This window comes from Mesoplodon mirus (assembly GCF_964341445.2).
Source record: "Mesoplodon mirus genome assembly, chromosome: 16".
NCBI lineage: Eukaryota > Metazoa > Chordata > Mammalia > Artiodactyla > Ziphiidae > Mesoplodon > Mesoplodon mirus.
In genome coordinates this window covers 22,674,268-22,691,889 of record NC_138992.1, presented here as the reverse complement: position 1 = coordinate 22,691,889, position 17,622 = coordinate 22,674,268, and the positions used below count along the sequence as shown (strand labels likewise).

At 35.6% G+C, this 17,622-nt stretch overlaps 1 protein-coding gene across 7 annotated transcripts in view; it reads right to left on the bottom strand.

Annotated features, from left to right (window-relative positions):
• The window catches only part of TRPS1 (transcriptional repressor GATA binding 1), a 255,543-nt gene that overhangs the window by 6,857 nt on the left and 231,064 nt on the right, over positions 1–17,622 (bottom strand). For all 7 annotated transcript variants that reach the window (XM_082601046.1, XM_082601045.1, XM_082601044.1 and 4 more), the window contains one exon: positions 2,973–3,095. In XM_082601046.1, coding sequence (XP_082457172.1) covers positions 2,973–3,095 — 123 coding nt within the window. The remainder of the gene's footprint in view (positions 1–2,972; positions 3,096–17,622) is intronic.

Genomic DNA, 17,622 nt, shown 5'->3' with positions numbered 1-17,622 from the left:
ACTTGGAAACAGCTTTTCCAAACTCAACAGATTTTGGAATTGCATTATTTCGTGATAAAACGGTGTTTAAAGTTACTTGAAGAAATGTGATTTTTCTGAAATACTCTCAACTTTTGAGTCATGCACCAAGATGTCAACATAGTAACATGGGAGATAGGTTTTGATGACAACTGTGGAAAAATGATACATGGCTTCAGTCTGAATTGTGTCCCCCTCTCCCCACCCCCCCTACAATTCATAGGTTGAAGCTCTAACCCCAATGTGACTGTATGTGAAGATAAGGCCTTTAGGAGGTAAATATGGGTAAATGAGGACACAGTGAGAAGGCAGCCTTTTACAAGCCAGGAAGAGAGCTCTCTCCAGAACCCAGCCAGGCTGGCACCCTAATCTCAGACTTCCAGCCTCCAGAACTGTGTGAAAATAAATGTCTGCTGTTTAAGCCACCCAGTCTATGGTATTTTGTTATGCCAGCCCCAGCTGCCTAAATATAGAATATTAAACATCAGAACATAAATAATCAAAGACAAACTGACAGAATTGTAAGGAAAGATATCAGGTAATCAAAGCCATTATCAGTGAGAGTTTTTTTTTTTTAAATCTCTCACGTTTTTTTCCCTTTACTTATATAAGTACTCACTATGGAAGATTTTACTTGTTAACAGGTGAAGCATTTGTTTTCTGTTGACAATCTAAATTTATTTGTAGGCTCGGTTCAAATATCCTGTCAGTCTACTCTGTACTTAAATAGAATGCTGACTTTCACTCAGCTTAAGTGTTATATGATTCGTATTTATGTACATGGTCAATAGGTGTTTATATTACATGACTAAAATCCATAGATAACACTATAATAAAAACTTTACTTGCAGGAAGAGCTCTAATTTTGATTTATAAAATCAAGAGAATATGTTTAATAGATCAGTGCATATTTACAGATTAAAAATTTAGGAGAATCTTTAAATGGGCTAAAATCTGATTTTTCTAAAAGATTACTGAAATCAGGAAGTAATCTCTACCTAAAATATGAATATAAACAATACATAACTTGTGAGTTATACCTAGAAAGGATGCACCTCAATGCAAGAGCGTACTTTTTATATGCTAAACAAAATACAAAACCTTTTGCAATGTTTTTATCGTCACAAAGATATTTTGAAGGAAAAAGGATAACACACTTGTTACTGACAATCAAATTATTCATTTCAGAATGAAAATGCCACATCCCCTTGGATATTCCATGTTCATTTACTTTGTTCAGAATTTCAGGTTTATAAAGAGCTCATATTCATATTATAAAAATATGCAGTAGTTAATCTCTGTCTTCTAAAGAAATCTGAAATATGCATTAATACCTTTTTTAAACTTTCAAAATTTTTGTGGCAGTCTTTGACATGAAATGTGAGTATAACCTTTATGTGTTTAAATCTGTGATTTTCAAAAAACTCAGAATTGAAAACATCTCATCTCTGGAGAGATGAATATTAAAATAATTGTAAAAAAAAAGTTTAGTTTATATCGCAGTTGTTAAATTACCATAACCTGGAAGAGCAGCAGTTTAATTAATTTTTGGCCTTTGGCCTGATTTCAATTAAAATTATTACTGTCAGTACCCATTGAATGGAAGCTTATTGTTGTGCTTAAGTGGTGAAGTTTAAGAAAAAGTAAGGTGATGGTGGTGTGTGTGTGTGTGTGTGTGTCGGGGGGTGGGGAATCCTTCTATTAGCTCCATGCTAATAACTAAGGTTTTTACAGTTTACTACCAATTAGCATTGTTGGTAGCATGCATTTTTTTTTTTTTTTTTTTTTTTTTTTTTGCGGTATGTGGGCCTCTCACTGTTGTGGCCTCTCCCGTTGCAGAGCACAGGCTCCGGACGTGCAGGCTCAGTGGCCATGGATCAAGGGCCCAGCCGTTCCGCGGCATGTGGGATCTTCCCGGACTGGGGCACGAACCCGTGTCCTCTGCATTGGCAGGCGGACTCTCAACCACTGTGCCACTAGGGAAGCCCAGCATGCATTTTTTAAAAGAGTGCTTCCGATGGTCCATTTAGGAGGAGAGTTTGTCTAAAATTATATTCTCCATAGCTGTAATCTATTCATTGGCTGGTGCTAAGAGCTGTGGTAAAATGCCAAACCAAATGAAAAAGGCAGAGGGAAATAGATTTCTGTTTACTACATTGGGGCATGCCTATTTTTAAAGGCAGCTCTGGTCAGCAGATAAACTATCTAAACTAAAAAAATATCCTCAAGAAGTCAAATGCATATAAAGATGGGAGATTTGTGAGTTTAAATTTTATTAGAGGATTCCACCTAAAATTTGGTTAGAAATAACTGAGGTACCTCAGAGAGCCCTAGAAATTAGTCAGCCAGAGATCTTAAAACACAAAGCACTTTTGCATCTTGTTCTGCTGTGTGCTCTGCAAGCCCTCAGATACCCCAGATACCACTGGAAGCAATGTAGAACACTGGCATGCTGCGTCCCGGTTTAGAACCACTCTTCTGAACGTGTCCAACTTCCAGCCCCCAAAGCAGCCCAAATGACACTTGCAAATTCCAATGGTAAACTGGAAAATAAGCATTTTCCCCCTGCCCTAGATTTTATAATGAACATGGGAGAGAACCCCTTTTTGTTTTAAATTTTTTATGTACTTCTGAATTTTTGAAGTTTCTCCTTTCTACCTAAATTAATTTCACTGAATTCTGATAACCACTTGTTCAACTATGTTATGTGACGTTCCCAGAAATCAATCATTTTCCTCTTTTATATCAAAAGAAGCATAATGCATTACTAATGATCGCAAATGTATCTCCCCATAACATCTAAGGCCGGTCCACCATAAATCACATGTGCACTCAAAGCGACTGCATTAAACTCTGCAGGGGCAGGCACTGCAAGCCAGGGAATGGAACTTATCACGCCACAGACCAGGGTGGCTTTATAAAGCTTTTCCTGAGACAGTCTAACAAGTTCTTACCGAGTGAAGCTTCTGGTAGAGGCCACACGCATTGCATACATATCCGCCATTTGCATTCTTTCGCCAGAGAGAGGTCTTTGTGGTCAAGCAATTGGCACAAAAAACACCCGAGCCTCTACGCCTCTGAAATGGGGAAAAAAAAAAAAACACAAGGTCAGAGGTGAGTCACATGATCAGTGGAGTTAGACCAAATCAACCCAGGAGTTTTGTCTTTAGACTAGCAACAATGACAGTATAAAACCACACTGCCCATAATGAGGTCAGGTTCAATTGTGTTTAATAGGCACCACTGATTTTCATTATAATTAACCATACAGTGATGGATGAGGTGTGTGCAACACCAAAGGCCTTTCACAGAAACAGCTTTAACTTTTTGAACTTTGGGTTTTGTGCCTTTCATGATGGTTCCTAAATGCTGAACCCTAAAATATACCTTTTAAAAGTGTCAAAACAAAAGTCAAAAGACAGAGCCTGGCAATATGTTTAATATACTCTGGAAAGGGAGGAACACAGGCTACCTGAGCTTTAAAATATAGTCAAGCTTGGAATAAATGCAGCATGTAAACCACTTACAATTAAACCTGATGTGTGTCTTTTTGGATGTCATTCATGTAACGTAAGTATTAAGAGACTGTAAGACACTCAGTTCTAATTTTTGGTTTGCAATTGTAAAATCTGAAAGAGAACACACCCTCTCTCTTCCAAAGCTGAGAGGAATAGTAGAAACTTCTGCCAACTAGAAGTACAGTATTACTAATGAGAATCCTTATGAGGGGCCTACTTAAGCCAGACAACATAGTCCCATCAATGGCTATTTATTTATTTTATTTGACTCAGACTTGGAAATCACAAGCATTTCTGAACACAAATTGATTTTAGTGGGCTGAATTCTCTAATCACCAGATTCAAAAATAATCCAAGACTATCTGAAAGTAGATCATTAGTATTGCTTGTTCCATTCTCGCTATCAAGTAATGATTCCATTAAACTTCTCATTGAAACAAAAGTCAGGCTGTGTTCGTAGGCGCAAATACTAACAGGCAGGAAATGGAACTCTCTTGCTGAAAAAAAAAAAAAGAGCCTGAATTGCAACTCTGCTCTCCTTTCTCTAGGAAGTAAAGTCTTTAATGATAAAATATGCATGTTAGATAAGGAGTGGAAAAAGTCTTGCTGGAGCCCAATTTTGTTATAAATTTAAAATTACAAACACCATAAGTCAAAATTTCAGGGATTCATAAAATTTAGGCAATTTATTTAACTTGAGTCCATACTGTAGACGAGTGGTATCCCTGCCAAGAAAATACAATGGTTATAATTGTACTCTGATACATTTCAAATGGAAAGCTTTCTGCAGACATAATTTTGGCTTCAAGACTGGAACACTTTCTTGGCATTGAAAGGGCATTTGATTCATCGGGTGTTTCACAATGTATCACTAAAAAGACCTGGTGAGCAGCCAGTTCCCTATAGGGTAATTTTTCCATCCAGATGCAAGTGCTATCAGAGGCCCTCGTCAGCTAAACTAATTATGATCTTGCAATTGCTGATGCCTGCTCACTCTAACATTCAACATCCTCCATTAATCATCAATACAAAGAAAATGAATGAAACGTAAAGAAATGAGGACTGGTAAGCTGCAGAGCCATAAAAAATCTGAAATGAGAGCAATAATTTAACAAGATTGGGGGAATGTTTTTAGTGAGCACAAAGTCAGGCTAACAATTGTCCTTTTCAACCAAGAACACAATTTCATTAGTGTAGCAGGTTGGGCTACTTTAGGTGATGTAATATAAGCTAGAGTTTTTCACAAAGATAATCTCTGGCTCCCCTTTTTTCTTTACTCCCCCCCCCAAATCAGGGACAGGAATGTATCATAAATTTCTCAGTCTCAATAAGAGCAGCACAAAAATTGGGTGTTAGCCCTCAAAGTCCAAATTGGGACCTACTGCAAAAGTACAGACTGCCGTTTCCCCCAAATCAATGAACTATTAGAGGTTGTGTTTATCAAACACTCTGGGGGCCCCCTTTATCGAGGTACGTCGGGGAGCCTAGTTAGGTTATAATTGTGAAACTTCCCTGGGGCCATGCTGTCTTTTTCCCCGAGATATAAATAACACGTTTTGCAAATAAACACGTTTGATCCATATAAAGGCAACGTAAATGTCCATTTGAAAACTGACCCACATATATGGCTGAGGCTCAGATCTGAATGTATAACCATTCACTGCAGCCTGCTTTTCTTTCCTTATGCCCTGGCTGCTTGACACAGCATGCCAAAGTGGGTGTAATCCTGATTTCAGAGAACGTTTCAATCCTTGCACAACTTTGTGCTTGATTCTCTCGCAAAGAAAATGCCCTTCATTAGTTCGAGGGAAAATCCTGAAATTACAGGACTGGTTTCCACAGGCATATCTTGCTTTAAGCAGCACTTAGGCTCCAATAAAGGCTGATATATTTTAGGTCAACCATATCTTATTTTAAATACATCTGGAGTCCTTTGGATTCACTTACTCGGAGTCAGTATGGCATGGGGGGGTTAGTAATCAGATTTAGGAGTCAGACAACTTGTACTCAAAACATGTCTCTGTCTTGAGTTGCTGGGTGCAATTTTGGGCAAGTTACTTAACCTGGCAATGCTTAAATTTCCTCATCTTTAAAGTGTGAGCTGCTGTGAGTATTAATGTGGATAAATGGATGTAATAAAACAATGCCAGATATGTAGTAGGTGCTCAAGTTAGCTATCCATCAAGGGGATTCAATTGTATTTCTTTTGTAAGAGAAAAATATTTTGTGGTTTCGTTTATATCTCCTTAATCTACTTATTGCACATTTTAGATATGCTTAAAGCATAGAGTTGGGTATAATCACATGTATTTTATTTGTGCCAATCTTATCAAATATGAGAATGGAAAGTTGAGTCAGAGTGAAATGTCTAGGTGTTCACACCTAGAATTCAATAGGGGCCTGCTGTGTGCGGGAGGAGAGTGGGAGGTAGGTGAGAAATATTTCACATAGTAAGTTACCTCCCATCTAAACAAATGTATCACTTTGGTAAGCACTGTAGAACCTTATGTCTGATGCACTTGGAACTACTGGAAGCAACAGAGAAGGTGGGAGAAGTGGGCAATGTCCTTAGTTGTGTGAGCACAGAATTGTAGACCGGGGCACATCTGTCTAAATCACAATGCAGATGAGAGCCCTGACCCACAGTGAGAACCTGGCTGGATGGAGTATGGCATTTATTCTGAAGTCACCAACATCCTTAGCCCAATCAAGTGCTGAGAAGCAGTCTGCTGGCGAAGGAAGCAGAATAGAAGATTCCCCTGCCCCACTTTTTAACAATGATCATACTTGTTAAAGAGAAAGAAAGGCACTAAAGATCTTATTTCATTCATAGTTTATCAGGTATAACAGAGTTTTAAAATATTTTGTCATTCTCCTTTATACTATGTTAAAGACAGAAATCATGTCTCTAAACAGTCATCAAATAGTCTAAGTAATAAGCACCTAGGACAGTGCTCTCTGTCTTGAGCAGCTAAACATTAATAAAGTTGAAAATAATCTCTCTTGCTATTATTTTTATCACTAGTCATCACTCCTGTTTTTGAAAAAAAAAGTTTTAAAAAAATATTTCTTTAAAATGTCTCCCATTTGGATTGACAAATCTATCTTCAGTTGGTCAGAGAGGGCTAATGAGGTTGTAGACAATAAAATCAAAAGAGTTAATTTTCCAGTCCTACATCCCACACTTATTTTTGAGAAATAGCTGAAGCCAGATACTTGCTATGTCCTGAGGATACGAGGTCAGGTAGAACAAAGCTTCAACTCTCCTGTATATGCATCATTAGAGTCATGCATTGCTGATGGCTCTATATGTGCGTGTGTATGTTTTAAATAATAAATTGTTTCTCCTTTTCCTACAGGCTGTTTTTAAGAGATGGTAATAATTTGTACCTCCATGACTTTGTGCAGGAGAGAGGAGAATTGAGTGATATGGATAAGGACACTTCTGGGAGAGGAAATGATAGGAATAAGTCATTAGTGGATAACACGGGTGGCATACGTGATAGGTGCTCCTTTCGGGCTGAAGGAAAGCCGTCCTTTACACATCCAAAGCTGCACACAGTCATAGCATCCTCTGCCCCTGGCCTTCTCTAAGTGCACCTTCTGCTTCTATGTGGTTTCAACAGAGGGCAAGAGTGCAGGAAGGTCGGCCGAAAACCCAAATCTACCTGAAAGTCATCTCAACGGAAAATTTCTACAGAGCAAATTCTGGAATCAACAAGGAACTGATTGCTTTTAACTTCAAGTTTAAATTGTTTGCCCACTAACTTTCAGGTTGCATTTGTGTGGCCTTCATGTTATTTCTGTTGGCTGGTAATTTCCTGTGTGAAAAAGGATGGACAGTGGTAGGAACAGTTAATTACAAGGAATTCCGAGGCCAGCCCAGTCACTGGCCTCGCAAGGGCTTTTCAAGGACTGAGAATTTTGGATCACTTGTTTCCTTTCCACGTTTCCAATGTATTTTAACCACCACACTGATTTTCACAACAGCAATTTAGGTGATGAATTTGGACCATCATCCATGCCAGGATTTGAAACAGAAAATGACACACCCATCTTTTAATATAAGTACACTTTAAATCCAATGTCATTTTTTTCCTTTTCCTGCTGTAGAGGACACCAAGAAGTGTAATGACTAACTAAACAACCTTTAGTCTTTAGGTTCACAGCTAACCACTGTACGGCATCACTATCATTAAATTTTTCTCAAAGCTTCTGATTGAAGTTTTGCTTCTATGGTGCTTAACTCCTCAGTCAGTTGCAGATCCCTTTGTGTTGAGCCCTGACACATATGTTGGTAAACCCAGATGGGTCTTTAGAAAAGAATAAGAATGGGAAAAAAACTTTCAAACTGGTTCATCTGTTTTTATTGCTTATTTTATTTTATTATTTGAAGATCAGCCAAAAAGAAATATTTTAAGGTTTTCAAATTTCATTATTTTTTTTCAAATTTCATTATTAACACAGAACTTATTAATTTGATTAATAAAAAGTAAATTTGATTGAATTATTAATTCAAGTGGCTTAACATTTAGAGACATGGATATTCATCTTCAAGATATTAAAAATCCCCACTAGTGGATGTGCAGAAATGATGCTTTATAATAGTTTCTATGAATAAGAACCATACTGAAACCATGTAATTACATAACAAGCCTTGATAGGCAGAGCATTTACTCACATTTTTTATGGTTTTATATCTTAGCCATTTTAAATCAAATCAATCTGAAATTTGATATACATGCTGTTAGTCTGGAAGTACCTCAAGTATTTTTAACTCTTTAAATAATTTCTATGTTTATTCGATTATATCAAGAATCCTTTGAAAACTTCATTCTAGGGAAATGCACAGATGGCTATGATAGAACCTTCTGGTACAACTTTGCAGTAATAAAATTTCAGTGGTAAATTTAATTCAGTTCAGTTCTGGGAATAATTATTAAATGTCCACCATGTGCCTGACACTGTGCTAGAAGTTGGGGTTACAGTGATGTATATGGCAGACATGATCTGTAATCTCTCAGTTTCCAGTACCATCTGCTAAAGACTAACTACGTGTTGAGTTAACGTGATACAAACTGAGATCGTTCGTGAACACTGACAGTTTAATTCATGTAAATTATATGGAAACATTCCTGAAGAAACCAAAGCATCTCCCATGAATAAATCTCATGTAAAGGCTGAAAGTTATCTAATAATCAGAGGGCTTACTCTCTGTGCTCCTTAATAAAAATGGCTAATAGTCCAGTCATTTCAGAAGCAAGATCCTTGCTTATTGTCCCATCAGTAAAAATGTCCTATCAATAACTTTGCCCTATTAACCACCAAAAGAGTTGATATAAACTAAATAATGTGTTAATGACTGTCATATATAATAGACTTTCAATAATTGTTGAATAAATGATAAATATTATTTTAGTCATTATCACTATTATTTACCACTAAGAGAGACATAGAAGGCCACTCTCCCCCACTTCCGCCCATTAAGGAATTAATTGACTATTGACTACACACCATACACCGATAGACCCTACAGAATATAAGGAATGCAGTACCTAAAACCACTTACAACAGATGGTGGCTTGCAATGAACACCTTTAAATTAATAGCCAGAATTTTATCAGAAGCATGGGCTGGCCAATATTTTAGCAAGAGCAGGGAAAGAGCTCTGCCAACAAAAAGCAATAGATATTAATACCTTGGCTGGCTTTTGTTTCAAATTAAATCGTGAAGAATTGGTTGAAACAGCAAGACTATGCCTGCTTGAAAACAGCCCTCTATGCCCTCAGATTTCTTGCCAGAAAACTGAAGAGACTCTACAAGGTTCAGCCAAGCATCCATCTTGTAATTACCTATCTCAGAGTTTGGAAACAAAACCTGTTTACCTGCTTATTAAATTCACTTCCTCAACACATCAGCAAAGCTAATGCAGACCAGTGTAAACTAAACTGACATCCTTGGCTAGGAGCAATGGAACAACTTCTGTTCCAGGACATGAGGCAATTCATACTCTAGTAATCATACAATGTACCCAGGTACGAATGTGCCTAGGACCTTTCCACTGACTCGTCACCACATGGGAGTTGCCCAGTATATCAGGACATGCTAAAACACATTAGCTCCATTTCTTCTGAGATGCAACTGGTGACTCTTGGGGTGGGACTACAGAAAATAAGAGCTCCCAAGGTAAATCTCATGCTTTAAATTATTCATATGGATTCTTCAAATCTTCAGATTTTAGAAATTTATCACACATATAACCCATTACATAGGTCTGAAGGACCCCCATCTCCATACTTTGACTTATCCCATATTTAGTAAATGAGCAAACATCTGATGTCACACACAAATTACGTAACAGACCAGGACTGGAAAAATCCAGATCTTTGGAGTTCTAAACCCATGTTGTTTCTATAACAATGTTCTGCCTTTATAGCAATATGTATTTGGACAGCTGAAAATATGGTTGAAGATTTATGTCTACACTGTCTTTTTTCATTTCATGTGAAAGTCATTATTGTCAAAAGAACTGCTCATGTCTCTCACTGCTTCTATTTCTGCCACCACAGATCCATTTTCACCTTTCCTTTAGTAACAACAATGGTCTGAGAGAGTTTCTACAGGGACCATCTTCTATGCTAGTGCCAAAATCTGACACTGAAAAGGAAAATAAAAAGGCTTTTTGGAGGCACAAACAACTTTAGCACCTCTTAAGTAAACCTCAACATGAGAATACAAGAATTGATTCTGTTTTAATAAATATATCGCAAATTTTATTTAAACAGTATATTTAGCAAACATTTATTATGGGAATTCTTCACATTACAGAAAAGAAAAATCTTGGTGATAGAGACTTTTCTAGAAAAAGCCTAAAGTTCAAAAGGTTCGGTTTCTAAGCATTTAATTTAAGAAACAAATATAGGTATTTTATGTATTACCTAAGTAGGATTGGTTTTATGATAGTGATGGTGATATGGTCATTTTGAAAGAAACAGAAAATAACAGATAATAATCAGTAATTCCTTTTGTATCAGCTAACAGATAATAGCTGGTCCATTAAGTGTTACCATCCCTCAAGGCATTTACATCTATCTCAATGGTTCCTAAGATTCTTCGAAGTCATAAACTCTTTTGATAAAATTTATGACACTCTCCCCAGATAATAAAAAAAAAATGTAAAGTATTTTACAAATAAACTTCAGGCTGTTTAAAAGAATGTACTTCACAAAATGTATCCAAAGATTTTCACATGGGTCTGAGTGCCCATGGATCCCAAGGTTAAGAACTCCTGACATATATTACCTCAGTTTAGATTCAAAATGAATTACCAGGGATTATTATTCTCTCACTTTATTGGTGAGGTAAAAGACTGAGAATGGTTCTTTGACTTACCTAGTATCAAAAAATACATCCTAGTCTCTAAGTCTAGGCAAAAGCACAAGACTTTTTCTAAAAACCACTTTTGAATCAATTATCTGGTAGAATTATCTTGTTTGACTACTTTTTGTCCCTACTTTTTGTACTTATTAAAAATAATCACCCTCATACATCTAATATTTATCAAGTATTTACTTTGTGTAGAATAATATACTAAAGGCTTAGTTTCATTATCTGACATCTTCAAAACAATCCTAAGAGATAGGAATTATTATTACTATTATTATTATGTTATTCTATCCACTTTACAGATGAGAAAACTGAGTTTTTCAAACCTTTTTCAATTGCTAAATAGTCAGGCTAAGATACAAACCCAGGTCTCCCTCACTTCAGAGCTACAGTTCTTAACCATGTTTCAGGCCATATTACTAAAGAAGTGATTGAGGAATTTTTACCAAAAATATTTCACCATAGTTTGGCTTTGAAGAACTCTTATCTCTTCAAACCACCCTATAACAGCTGATCAAATTATCCAAGTTTTGAGGTACCAGAAAGAAATGACTCATCCTTGATCAGATAGGGCAACGATCAGTTTTGAAGTTGGTAGATACAGTCGAAGCCAGAGGAAGAGCACAGCGTCTGCCTGATGGAGAGGTAGTGGTGGGGGAGGGGGATGGGTGCAGTGCATGAATTTTGATCCTGCTGTCTCAAAAAATAAGAATAGGACTTCCCTGGTGGCGCAGTGATTGAGAGTCCGCCTGCCGATGCAGGGGACACGGGTTTGTGCCCCGGTCCGGGAAGATCCCACATGCCACGGAGCGGCTGGGCCCGTGAGCCATGGCCGCTGAGCCTGCGCGTCCGGAACCTGTGCTCCGCAACGGGAGAGGCCACGGCAGTGAGAGGCCCGTGTACCACACACACACACACACAAAAAAAAAAAAAGAATAAAAAATACATGTGAAAAAAGCCTCTGTTTAAAAGCAGAAATTAGTGCACTGACTTAGTCCCTAAAAATGCGAGCATGAAAAGGCAGCCGTGAACCAGGATCTCTTTTGCATTCACCATAGCTAGAGATGGGGCAGGAAAAACGGTGCTAGGGTTTTGAGAAGTTCTGTAAACACACATGTTCAGGTAACAATTTACTAGATTTACTTTATGTATTTGTATGTTCCTTGGCAGAAACCTTTTGCAATGTGTGGTATCCTCATTATTCAAGATAAAGTGCTGCCAATTCTGAAAAATGAGATCATTTTACCAAATTCCTCAGATTTGAATAATATAAAAATATTTACAATTCTTTTCCCTTAAACATTTCCCCCATTATTAGATATAAAAGTACATGTTCTTCAGTGACCTATGGAGTCGACTTATACTTTTCATGTATGATATAATTTCCATTTCATTACATACCAGCAAGACTAAAATATTAACTCTACAAACATGTTTTACAGGCTATTGAGTGGAGATCAGATATTAAAACATAGCATATAGTTTGCTCAGTAGAAAGATGGTAATTGCTGCTTATTTCCTCTTAACAACAACAACAAAACTTATGGAAATACAGTTAAATATACTGAAGTTTGAAACAGTTAAGAACCATGTTAAAAATCTGCAAATGTATCAACGAGAGACCCTGATACCAAATATGCAATTTGTACTAAATAAATACTTTATAAGACTATATTGGGAATACTTCTTGTACTATTTCATCCTCTGTGACTTTTAAATACATGGGGTGGGACCTAAGGGAAACAAACCTAAACTTCATTTAATTTTTGATTCTATAAATAATTGTTTGAAAATGTTATCTCATTTTTTATTCAACTTTGTATTTTCTCAGGACCCATAAAATCAGGTACACCTTTCCAAGAGTTATAATAAGTACCTAGTACATTTTGTCACTGTTCAAATGAAAGATGTGTCTTTAAATAAGGATTCTGTGACTGTTATAGGTAAAACCCAGATCTAGCAGATAATTTCATTATTGAGGGTCTGGGCAGACAGGGAAATCTAAGCTGATTTTTAAAGTTTTAATGACATTATTTTAAAAAGACAACTTGGAATTATGCATTTCCTTAACAATAATGATGTAATTTTGTAATAACTGAAATCTTTCATGGGAAAACTGCTTCAATAACTCACATGGTCAATTACACAGGAAAGTACTGTAATCGGGCTGTCCTTCTGTAGCTCCCTGCCCTCCACCCCCATGGTCAAATAGCTCACGTACACGACTTCCTTTTCCATTACCAACTTGTCTGCAGTACCATCTGTAAAAACGAACACATACCTTGTGCTGCTCGTTTCTGCTTTTGCACGTCCATTAGTGGGACTGGCTGCAGCTGCTCAAGAAGAAAGCAAGAATTGTCTTTGCTTTTATATAGATGCATATATTCCCCCTCCAGTACTGCCATATCAGCGCCAGGCAATACATCGTCTTGGGTAGGGAACTGCACTTAAAAACCTAACTCGGACCTGCTTCTCTGTGTTATCTGGAGTTTGTTAATCACACTGTGTCACGTACCAAAGCAAGAACTACTCTCTCTGGAGATGACCCCTCAGTCATTCCTATCAAAAGGAACAGTTAAAATCATTTCATACTTTGACATCTTGTACATGGAGCAGAATATAAGGAAACCAGTACTGAGGCCTGGCTGTACATCCTGAGACACAAACCTCTTGGTGAGCGAGATTTTATGTCACGAGAGGGGCTCTGAAATTACAACAATGCAACGAACGTTTTTAAAACTTTATTTTCCCGTACCTCAGGTTTATATTCTTTTTCTGTTGGCATTATTTTTTCCCTGGGTGAACACTGTTAAACTGTCCACGATCTCTGCAGAAGATGCAAATAAATTAAAGCAAGAAATGACCCCAAATTATTATTTTTTACAGTGATTTGCCTACAAAAAAGAACATTTCTCCCTAGTGACATGAATAATAATGGCAAAGAAAATGCCATCAATTACTAAGCTCTTAAAAATATTGGAAAAAAAGATTCATTGAGAAGCTGAAATTTAAAACACACAAAAGAAAAAACAAAAGAGATCCTCAAAATGGTTTAGTTGTTTTCCTGTGCTAATCCACACTTACAAGTTTACCCCCAAATATATCAAAACTACTCTTCTTCATAAAAGGTACTCTGTTGTCAGTGTGTAAGCTTAGCCTTTGGAACATTAGAATGCCAATTCTGCCTTAGAATTCAATTCATATATTGAATTGTCTTAAATCATCAAACAGCTCTGCTTTGTCAGCACTTAGGTACAGGAGAGAGAGTGCTGGATTCCAATTATTTATTGATACATATGCAAGTCACTCCCAAAGGACTGGGGACTTTTGAAGGAAGGGCCTTTTTTGTTTTCCTTTACTCTTTTATATTATCAGTGCATTGCACACAGTAGGCATTTAATTAATGACAGTTTAATTGAATTGACCTCTGTCAGAAGAGAGGATACTGCTAATTTTAATAAATAGTCTTAAAATATGTGTGTATGTGTACATATACATACATGCTGTGATCAAAGTGTTATCACTTGAAATGCTGCTGTATTCATGAAATATAAATGGCAGCCATTATCACAGAAAATAGGACTCAAATTGAAAACAGTTTCAGTTTTGTGAAACATAAAAGAAAATTAATACATTTTGCACCATATTTAAATGATGTATTATATGACAGGAGAGAAAAGGAATGAGCTTTGTTTGCTTGAGCTTCTGAGCAATTTTCAGAACTAGCAGAAGTGGCATATGTTGGTGTGTGTATGTGTGTATACATGTACGTATACATACAGATATACACTTATATATGTGTATATATACACATATACACATACGAATCCATTAAAACACTTACAGTACAAACACATGGTAAACTGTCACTAGTTACTTTTATTTTCATTAAAGCAATATAATATTTTATAAGTGAAACTAAAATACCAATGATGTTAGATTAAAAATATTCCATGAGTTCCCTGGAGAGTTGAGAATAAATATAATTACTTGTACAAAAGACTGTGAAAAAAAAAAGGCAGTAAGAGTACCTAGGCTAGGAGAGTGTCTTATATGTCAGCCTAATAAATATTGATTTTATTAGGTGGAAAATAAGATATCAGTACTCTGAGATTTATTTTTATTACTATGTTAGAGTTCTCTCAATTCACATACACAATTAATAAATATAATTATGTATGAGAGAATAATGGATGCCATGCTTAACATGTATCAGACACTCAGTGAGCATTAAATTCCTTCTCTCTCAATTTCAGAAGGTACTAAGTATCAATAGATATCAGATTTTAGAAGATACTGAATAACTGAATAAGCTTTGGACGTGTATATATACACGCATAAAAAGTTCAATATCTGTAGCTACATATTTATGAACAATATGAGCAAAACATATACAAAGGACCTCATATTTATTTTATTTTACAATATGAAAATAAGTATGAATAGTGATCCTAAAACTCTCACATATAGGTGACTGTCTTAAAGTAAGTTTATAACATTAATTATGCATTTTAAAAATAGAAATAGCTCTCTTCTCTCTCTTGACTTCTCTCTCTCCTTTCTGTTTTCACTGTGTTCCAAAAGACCTTTAAGGATTCATTACATAAAGCAGTTTGGTGGTGACTTAGTCACTTACACGAGTTTCATGAGTCTGTCAAAGATACATATTTCTCATCCTAAAAGCTAAGTGGAAATTTGGGGAAGGAATCAGTGGCTGTTGGAATCTTCTAGAACATAAAGAAATGCACTGTACGTTAAGTTCCCTTATGCATATTACTCATTCTAGATGAATGTAGTGTTCTTTTCATATGGTGTGATCACATAGATTATATATGTTATCATAAAATATGACAATGTATATTTAACTCATGGATCACACAAAGTTGATTCACTTAGATTTATATGATCAAGACTTAGAAATCTTTGGACAAGAAATAATTTTGGATAAATTTATGTCCGTAAACAACCATTTGGAATTTGACATCCTCTCTCTCTCTCTCTCTCTCTCTCTCTCTCTCTCTCTCTATATATATATATATATATATATATATATATATATATATATATATATATAATACATATACATATAGAATATATTCACATATATAAATATAAACACATATAAATAAAATGCACACATATATACAATATATTCATGTGCATACAAACATATACTTAAAATATGTATCTGTGTATACATGCACAAATTTCCTTTAAAAAAAAGTGGTTTCAAGGTCTTCCAGTTTAATAACTTACAAAATTCAGGGACTGAAGGTCTTATATTTTAAAATACCTGCTTTTAAAAATCAGAAAGTTATACTTCTTTCCCAAGTTAAAGGGTTATAACAGGCTAGAAGATAAAATATCTCTCATGAAAAAGTGTAATGGCAGAATTAATGAATCAATGAAACTTAAGAAACCAGGAGGTAGATTTCATGAAGAATTAATAACTTATGCATGATTAAAGGAATCTGTAGATATTACATGCTCCAAAAAGTTAAGTGGCTAGATCTGACCTAGGTCATCCCTCTTTTTCTACCTGTTTTCCAAGATTTTATTATTTTATTAATTGTTATTATCTATACAAATATATATACACACATATATACCTAGAATTTTATATATATATATATATATATATATATATATATATATATATATATAGTTGCTCATGTGTATACTTCTTTGGCAAAATAAAAATGGGAATAACCATCTTCCTTTAAATTCATCCCAAATGAAGGCAATAATTCAAAAATAGACATAGTGGACTGATTGGTACCAGACTAAAATTCAAAGCAATTCACATTTACCAAAAAGAAAAAAAAAAAAGTAAAGAAAAGTGTGCCTTAAACATAAAAGTCCTAACTTTTAAAGAAGAAAATCACCATTAGCAGAGGTTTAGCTAATTAGTCAATCTAATGCAGGGCTTTTATGTTTGTAGGTTTACAAATTTCAGAAAATGACCAAATTATTCCACTTATATTATTAACTTGACCCTTTCCAGGATTCGACCTTCCTAATAGATTTGTTTTATAAGATATGACATCTTGAACAGCTGTGCTATTCTTTCTCGAACTTGACTTTTTTTTTTTTTTTAAAGCATGAAAATAGACTGATTTATACTAAGGCACGAGTATTCTTTGGTGATGGTGGGGGAAGGGAGGGATCAAAAATGGAAAAATAATGTGAGTTCCTGTATGAGTGAGTCATTTTGAAACTTAGAGAACACTAAAGTAATACAAACACCTGTGGCCAGTTAAAGAAATAATGTAGAAAGAATTTGAAAATATAACAGTGAATTGAATTCATTAATATAAGGAGGTATGATTATTAAAAGAGAGAAACAATTCCTTTGAACGTTCAGATCTTCCAACTCCCACCACTGAGTGTATGCCATTCTATACTCATTGCAGATTGTAATATGTTTAAAGTTGTTAAGAAGGCTCTCTGAAGGTTTTTACTTTTTAAAACTAAACAGAAATCAGGATTAAGTTAGACATTTTCAGGGAAATTTTTTTTCTAAATTTCTTACAGGGCAAATAATTTGCAGCACATTGGGAATTTTAATCTGTGCTAAAGATACCTCTGGACAGATACATTTAATGTAGCAACTAAATAGTTCGATTTAACTGGAATACTGATCTGACTCAGAATTTTCTTAATGATAAAAAGGAACACCGGATTTATGGAAGAAATATGG